Here is a 9,250-nt window from a genome sequence, read left to right on the forward strand (position 1 = left end):
CATCAAAGTAGGACAATCATTTCCAAATACACAGCCTGAACTCGAACTATGTTTAAGAAGTGCAGAGTTACAAAAATGTCTCCATTGCCAATTCATACTCTTCTACACACATGGTCTAATCATAAAAATACCTAAAAACACTAATGACATTGTAGTTTTTATTCCTTTTGAAAAGCAAAAGCAGAGAAAACAGTTCATAAATACACAGCAACAGTGAAGACAATATACAATGAACAGCACGACTGCATTTTTAATTTATACATGGAATAAATATGTGAAGTTTTTAGACTACGATAAGTAAATGAGGCTAAAGATTTAGAAAGTATTTACAAATTATTATAAATGTTCTGTCTTGAATTCTGAACAAAATCACACATCAAAAGATATCAATAATGTAAAATGTACATTTGTAATTGTAATTATCAGCAATTATGCAGAACATTTTAACAATGAAAGTGTATATATCTGTATATACAGTATATATACACATGTTTAAAAGTAGCTGGCTATACCACCACAAACCTTGAATATTTAAACACTTCTGATTTAACTGATCCACAATGTACAAAAGAAACAGTCTTAAGAAAATGTGAATTAATAGCACATTCCTCAGAAGTGCTGCCGTGAAAAACAATATTGCTGTTGTAGGATTTAATCCAAGTATTTGAAATTAATATAACTAGTTTCAGTTTCCACAAGGTATAACAATATCTGTAAGAATTATTAATACCTCACTGTGTAAACAGAACATAGTCCTCTTACTTTAACTTTAAAACTACAACTTATTAAACATTATTCCAGGTTTTACAATGATTTCATCGTAAGGTTTGCTCTGATAGAGCTCAACAGCGTTGTGCTTCTTTAACACCAGAAAGCAAAAGAACATTGTAGCAACCCATTTACGATTTTCGTTTTTAAAAAGACTCTGTAAACTGAATGATGTATTTCCTGCGTAGCTCTGTTTCTGTGGGAAAAAATTAAATGAGATTAAAGTATTTCCTGAGGGCTGAAATAAATATGAATTAATTTACTGTTAATATACTCTGCATTGAATATCTGAAGATTTCTAAACAAAAGTCATTTATTTAAGAATTTATCATTCTTAAATTAAATGGAAACATACTTATTATAAAATATTTTATAAGTAAAACTGTCAGCAATAACAAGGAAGAATAACTGTTTACTTTAAAATTGAAGAATGCATCTTAAAGAAACATCAGAATGTGGCTTGTATTTATAGACTTAAAAAAGTATAAAGTATTATTTAGAACCTGAAAGTAACACGTTTTTGCAAGGATACATAATTTAAACCCACAGCGGAATTTTAGAGAATAACATACATAGGCTTGTTGTTCTATTCTCTTTCATAACTGTTTTGCTTTATAAATAAATCACATAACAAAAACTAAGTTTAACAATAACAAAACCGATTTATGTTGTGGAAGTATCACTGAGTCTTTGAGCACTTAGAACTTGCCTTTAACAGTGTATTGATCTACAAGTCTTCATTATAGATTTTTCATCACTTTCTCAGATAAAAATATGTGCCTCAGTCATAGACTTTATACTCCCCCTAGTGTCAGTTACAAGTTTAACAAAATACAGAAAACATGAAGTGTGTGTGTACAGTACCAGATACATATGTATGAAAATCTGCATGTCACCGTTTCTAAATTACTTTAAAACATTTTTTGTGACAGACCCTATTCTAGGCTGTCCCATGGATCTGCACATACAAACATTTCACAGTGACAGTCAAAGTAAGTATAGGAGCCTTTATTACTGGGTTTTCCATGGCTTTAGTAAAAAGACTGGTAAAAAACAACCACCACTAGCATTGTGTGTGCCCTTTTTATACCAAACAAATCCTGATGAATCCCATGTGAGATTGTGCATTTCTACCCACCCCCAATAATCTAACTCTCATCCAACTTTGCTGTAACAATAAAAGGGGACTTTATCGGCCTCTATTGGTAGGCCAGCTGCAATTGCAGTCTCTTGTTAAACAGACTTGCCATAATTCTACTTAATAATAATAAAATAATAGAAATACATTTTTGAACAATTACAATAAACAAGATGTAGTGAAGAAGTATACTGACATGGTTAATACCATGCGCAGTTTCCAAAATAAAAAAGTTAAAATACAGTCAAAACAATCTGAAACTAGTCTTCACTGGTGTGGTGTACACTCTGCTGTGAAGATAATGATAAGACAATGCCAAAACACAATTTCTTATTTAAATTGTTTTAGTTTTAAACCTGTTCTAATCACACTTTATAACAGATAATGATTGTGGTGATAAAATAAACATACAATCTCCTATGCAACTTAGTGATACTAAAACTCAACAAGGTGTTAAAAAATAAATTCAATATTTTTCTACCTAAAATTTCTTAGTGTTATTATACTCACGATTAATCACTCTTTGATTACCTAAAACAAAATATTTAAGCTATATGTGTAGTTCTTTACTTACTCTTAAAGTCTGCAACAGATACTGAACCCTCTTATTTATCCTTTTGTCTTCTGAATCTTCACAATCCTGTAAGGTTTCTTCCTATTTTTTTAAAGAATCAAAAATGTTGTTTTAATATTATTTTAAATATTATTGTAGTTGTAGTCTACTTCCAAATAATGTCAATTTAACATACTTAGGATGCTGCAAACTGCGGTTTGTGAATGCACACTAGACCAAATAACTTAGATTCTTATTATTAGTTGCTGTATGACAGCAAACCATGTTATTTATTTAATCTCTTCAAAATATAACTCAAAATATTATATACTTTGTAACCATCTGCAATTAGAGAATTACAAGGACTAAAAAAATTAGATCCAAAGCACTGCATTACCTGGACAGACTGTGTCTGAGTCTGTGATATTTCTGCTTGTATCTCTGCTGATGGATGAACAAACAATGAATCCTCTGAAGGCATACCTGCAAATGTCTCTCCAACACCTTCTTCCTGTGTAGAGCAAAGCGCTTCCTTTTAATCAAGACCTAAGTTCACAGTGCATCCAAATTGTGTATATTTAAAACTGATTATCACTACTATTTCTTTCCTCAAGTTTTATTTTATTCAGAACTTGATTAACTTTTCAGTGTTTAATTAAATGTACAAACATTACGACAATGCTTTTTATGTTGTAGTTTACTCCTAAAGTGTACATTACTGTGCCCAGGTGTAACATGTCTTTGTATAGCCACTCATTATGCTGCACATTATAAAAGGCACAATATTTGGTCACATTGACAAGACCAGATAAGACAAAATTAAAATGGAAAAAGACAATGTTACATTTTCCCTGTTCCAAACAAGACTGCTTTCATTATCTGTTGACAACAGCGGTGTGTGATCAATGCTCCTCCTTGTTGAGTCTTGAGCCACTGAGGTCTGTAGAATACTTGGATCTTCAATCATGTGCATGAGTGTTTCACAGTCTCCTATAAAGACAAAGAAAACACTTCCATTACAAAAACCAAACATTGAGTTATATGTACATTACAGCATTTCGTAAACACGAATCATAATTAAAAAAGGCAACTTTAACTTATGGACGTGTACAAAAAGGGTCATTTGTACAGTACTGTTTGAATTCTAGTAATCACATATCATCGTTGTTGAATGTTATGTCATGACAGACTGACCTGTACCATCTATCTGCAGGTTCCTCGGCTCTTCCCTTTCATGCTCTTCGAAATTTGTATTTCTCTTCAAACCACCACGTATGAGGTCTTTTGGAAAAAGCTGGTGAAGTATTGTCAAAGTTGCTTTAATCGTCATTTGCTGTCACACTTTATGTTAGTACACACGACTATGGCAATGTTAGTACCTTCTGGACAGATCTCATTAGTTTTCCTAATCTAAGCAAGGATGGCCTTGGTCAATGCCCCAGCAGGGTGACCAGGCAAAGTGCTATAGGAGGTGGTATCCTTGGGGTGGGATGTTATATTAAAATCCTGTTTGTTCATCACAACTAATTTAATAGCTGAAGCAAACTGCCCTGTTTGACCTCCTGTATAGTGGGGCTGCTGGCACACAATGGCACTTTGGGATGAAAATCTATATAAATGCAATTATCATTTATAATTAAACCAAAGTGTTGAAGTATAATTAAAATCAAAAGATTCCCCTCCTGTATAAAAGATAATTATATTAAAGCAAAAAAGATATACAGAAAATAGAGTAACACGGAAGAAAATACCAAAATTGCTATTTCTCATTTTAGTATTTTTATAAAAGCCCCTAAAAACTGATTAATTGTAGTGTAAAACCAATTAAACATCACCAATGTGTTTCTAATAATACATATGTTACAGACAAAAAGGTATTAAACATAGTTTCAAGGGTTTAAAAAAATCATCAGGATTTACTATTGTTGACCTGTTTTAAAAGACTTGAAATTACTGTATTTATGGGATCAGGAGGCTGTATTACCTCAAATAACTGACTGTTTATGAAAGTAAAGCAGGATCGACGAAAGAGCTTGTCCACTCCTCCGTTCTCTTTCCAGCTCATCAGCTTTTTCAGTGGCGGTGCTGAACTGAATGTGGTGACGATATCGGAGTAGCCTGCAATCTGCTCCCGAATGACGCCGTTTGAAAGCTCCTTATCTTGGTCCACAACAAGCTTCCTCTTTCTCTTTCGTTTCTTTGAGTCAGAAGAAGCTGAGGGTTTGATTTCAACAGTTAAGTTTCTAAAACTGTCAAGCGGAGAAAGTATTTTTCATGATAGGTAGGTGATAAAACTTAATAGTTATCTGAGTTATTTTAAGATGTCCAATGGTGATTTAAGAATGGCTAATTTATAGAAAAGCTATGATGCAAATTTACTATGGTCAATTAACATAACGTGTAAAGCTAATTACACACACCTCCATCACATAATTTTAATTAGGTACAAAAGATCCATCTAAATGTATATATGTACCTGCATGCTGCTTAAAAACATTTTTATTATCAGATCAAGTACATAAAAGTTGTAGTCAATGGTACATTTCACAACCGTAAAAAACAGGTAACCTCCATTTTAATATTAGAATTTTATGTCTTTTTCCTTTGCCTAATTAAGTTAAAACAGAAGTGCCTACACTGTTAAATCCTGATAAAGATCCTTTGTGAACCAAAACATTTACTATTGCATTTAAATTGTATGTAATAGTAAAAAAATATTTTTGAGCAAGTAATACAAATGTACAGGTTACTTTGTACCATCCATATACTGATACATTTATCAATGTAGATTATCAAGGATGGTTCTAAATATTCACCACTTTCTGCAACGGGTTCCAAAGCAAAGCCTTGATCCTCATCTTCCAACAGAACTGTTTCTTTTACTGCTGAAGTCTCCTCAACATGCTCCTGAATTTGTATGTCTATAAAAATTGAACACAATCACACTTCAAAACAAACCTACACATTTTACAAAGTTCTAATTATATGTCCATTGAAAATATATTTAGACTATTTCACTACAGTGGAAAAAAAGAGTTTTCATCACCCACAAATAATCTGTAAAGAAATAAAGCTGGTTGAGCAAAATGTATCAGTCCTAAAGATATTTATGTGATAATTTAAACTACATAAAACAAGTTTAAATATTTATATTCAGAAATTAAATCTCAAATTATATCAATAATATATCAATACCATTTATCCTGATGCTAATTTGTGAAAACATTCAATATATTCGTGACACCTTCTTGTCAGGCAATGGATCAGAAAATTAAAATAACATTTAAGTCTGTTTTATCACATAAACCTTATGTATATTAAATTATAAAATGCCACTAGTGAGCTGTAAATGCGAACTTTGCTATACGAACATTTTTTAAGTGCTAGCAACAGTAAAACATACCATTGTTGTTGATGTCCAACGATGACATAGTTTTTTCCTCGTTTTTGTTGAAATGTTGTTTCTGCATAGTATCTTCATCATTTAAAACAAGGTCTGAAATTGAAAACATTAAAAGCCTAAAAATACTTAACATCCAATTAGCTGCATACACCACCCTTTGTATCATAGCTTATTATACCTTTAATTGTTTTGTTAGTACTGTTACTGGTGTTGTTTATGCAGAAAGCAATGGGTGGTAGCTTTCCTCCATTACAAACCCTACTTGGGTACCTGGTAACTAAAACCACTATCTGCAATTAAACAAAAGTACAGTACTTTTGCTAAATAAATTATACGAGAGGTATGAGTACACTACCAAATACAGGTATTTTTTCTTATATACAATAAGGGAAGCAATGGTGTCCATTTCAGAGAAGGGGAGTAAACAGGCAGTTTTAAAAAACGCATACTGAAAATATCAAAACCACTTTCTTCATCTCCAAACCCATCTGCTGTGAGTCTGTCTGCCAGGCTTTCAAAGCTGGGCAAGATGGAATCATCTGTGTTGATCTGCACACCATTATCGAACAGGTCATGCTGTCTCGAGTGAATCTCAACTCCTGCCGAACACATTAAAATAAACCCAATTATCTTAAGATTCAATTATATATGCTAAAAGCATATACATCGCTTTACCTGAAGTAATGAAAGTTATATAACTCAGGCACTGGCACTGACTGCTTTTCTCTTCTAGTTAACGGTGACATCTAAAAAAAAACTTTGAGATTTAATTTTTTACCTATGATGTGTGAAATAATAGCTGTCAGTACTTCGGCTCAAAGAATCATAAAGCTGTACTAGCTGTTCTAAGTACAGAGCACGTCACGAGACACTCATGCCTAGAGTTCTAAAGATTACAAAGCCATTCGTACCAAAGTTGTCATCCAGAAGAAAGTTATTCCCATAATCTTCTCGAAGTGTGATGTCTTCATTCCGGCACTGGTTCAGAGTGAAATGTTCAGTGACTTCAATGGTGCTGAAGAGGTATAAAGAGGTAGCTTCAAGGAAGAAACCCTGAAAAAACCTTTCTATAAAAACGGCAAACACAAAGGGTTTTTAAATACGTTTTGATATCATGATCTCCAAAGTGGACATTGCCTGTAGAATACCCGACTGCCAATTAATGGGTGCAGCTAAATGAAGGTACAGTTTGGGTAGTGAAGATGCAGTTTGGAGTGCAGAAGTAAAGTCTAAGCATTTGACATGTTTTGCACAATGACACTGAAGGACATGCAATTGATTAACAGTACTTGACAGCAGGCAGCTGAGACTCAAAGTCATGGAAGTTCTCCGCCAAGGTGATTGCTTTATATGTAGCTTCAGCATTCTCAATGGGGAGATCCGTTAGGTCTGCAACACAAATATTCATAAAAATCAAAGTTTGTGCAATCATTTGTTCTAATTACAATTTATAAGATAGGAATTCTAATAATATTAACTGACATTTCAATAGATGGTAATATTTCATACAGCTTGTGAACAAAACTGCGTTCAATTCATTAGCCCTGTATTGCATAACATAAACTAGGTTTTAGTTTTAGCTAAATATACATGCACATCCAAAAACTAACAGCCTCGGAAAATTACAAACAATTATTACACCGTGTTGCCCATTTTAGGTTTTGCTAGTGATGCATCTACATAGAAACAAAGGAACTGATTACCTGGACGAAAGGCCACTCTAATTTTAACAACAGCCTCATTGCAATCCGCAAGAAGATATTTTGCTTTCTTTGAATAGATTCTCACTACTCCGAGCAGTAAATGTCCCGATGTTCTCAGAGCAATTTTAACCTGGGTGTAAGGAAAAAACAAGTAAACACGTTTACAAATGAACAGGTTAAAGGTTCATTCCACGCTGAATGGTAACGAAAAGACACCCAGCCTTTCTGGCTGTGGACCCTTCTTCAGGGGTGAGGGAGAGAGGGAAAGCAGCAAATAAATTATGCATAGGGGAACAAAAGACAGAGTAGGTAAGAAGGTGTGAAGATCAGGGGGGAAGTGGGCATAAAGCAGATGAGAATGAGTGTCCAAACTAAGGGATAACAGGAGGAGAGGTGTGGAAAGCAAAAACTGAACATAAATTGACAAGATTAAGGAGATGAGTCTGTTTGAGAGAAGGGGAAAGGTGTGATCCAAGTTTAAGGATTTTGGTTTTTAAATGTCATTTTCCAATAGGAGTTCCGAAACCCCTGTGTGAGAATGCAGACAGAGAGATCAGAAATACTGAACATATTTTCCAATGCTTTCATCATTTATTCACTAAGTTTGCAAATACCCTTTCCTTTTTTCTTGCTTAAGTATTGTTTTCTTGAATGCTTACCTTTGGTGAAAGTATGTCTTTAACAGTGTCTTCTAAATTGCACTCATACACGTGAGCTTTAGTTATCTTCTTTTCCCAGTGAGCTGCAAGCCATATTTTAGCCAGTGGCCCACGCTTGCACATGAAAAGCTGTGTATAAAACATCCTGAACAGTGTTTTCTCAAAACAGCGACAACCTACTGAGAGATAAAATGAACAGAATTCCATTAGTGAGTAGTGCAGTTATGTCTAGCCAAAATAACTGTTCCAAAATAATGCATAGTTTATTGCTCTACTGGACAAATCAATAATCTTTTAAAACTGTTTTATTAACTTCTTAAATGCTATGCTTTGAATTTAAAAGCAAAGCAGTCTGAGTATCTGCAAAACATGTAGCTTAAGGTGTTTGTTTCAGTTATATTTTTGTAGCGTTTATCATTGCACATTGAAAATGATATGTCAACACTACAAAGCTCAATAACGCTTGATATTTTTATTTGTACTTAATAAACTGAGAAGAGGCTTCAAAATAAATAGAATGAAGAGTTCTTATTTCTTGCAATGGATCTTTTCATAGGTGATTTTATAATGGTCCAATCGGTTACCTAACCCCAACGCACCACACACAAACTCCCACACAAATAAGGAAGTTCTAACGATAACAATTACAAATCCCCACCGCCAGCTTGAAATCAATTAGCAGAATTGGCCTGTGATTGAGAACTCGACTGCAGCAAAGCCCAGAAGATACTGGGGTCCCCAGGGAACCAGGGCTGAGGACCACTGCTTTACTATCTCAGCTGTAAAGGTTAAGGACCTGTTGAGGGGCCATTCAGACGCGCTACCGACTGAACTCGCAATGATTTCCGACTGGATGGTTCCTCTCATCAGTGCTCGCAGGTAAATTACCTGGAATTGATTAATCACCGTCGCTTTCAACGCTGTCTAACATTGGAGGCGATGACAAAATAAGATACGTTGAGGACATTTTAAAAAGAAAATGGCATTTAGGTGGTAGCTGGTAGTCTGCTATGTTTTGCTTCACGG

General features: G+C 34.1%; 1 protein-coding gene across 1 annotated transcript; it reads right to left on the reverse strand.

Annotated features, from left to right (window-relative positions):
- Positions 1-455: 455 nt before the first annotated feature.
- Positions 456-8,368, reverse strand: rad21l1 (RAD21 cohesin complex component like 1). Its single transcript, XM_088937169.1, has 13 exons — positions 8,225-8,368; positions 7,566-7,695; positions 7,152-7,251; positions 6,774-6,877; positions 6,312-6,461; positions 5,863-5,955; positions 5,276-5,380; positions 4,444-4,673; positions 3,654-3,753; positions 3,304-3,449; positions 2,857-2,970; positions 2,481-2,561; positions 456-964 (listed from the first exon to the last, which is right to left on the reverse strand). Exons 1-13 carry the CDS (start codon positions 8,366-8,368, stop codon positions 776-778), a joined length of 1,686 nt encoding a protein of 561 aa, XP_088793295.1. The 3' UTR covers positions 456-775.
- Between the last annotated feature and the right edge of the window lie 882 nt (positions 8,369-9,250).

This window comes from Atractosteus spatula, chromosome 19 (genome assembly GCF_055471065.1).
Source record: "Atractosteus spatula isolate fAtrSpa1 chromosome 19, fAtrSpa1.hap1, whole genome shotgun sequence".
NCBI classification, from domain to species: Eukaryota; Metazoa; Chordata; class Actinopteri; order Semionotiformes; family Lepisosteidae; genus Atractosteus; species Atractosteus spatula.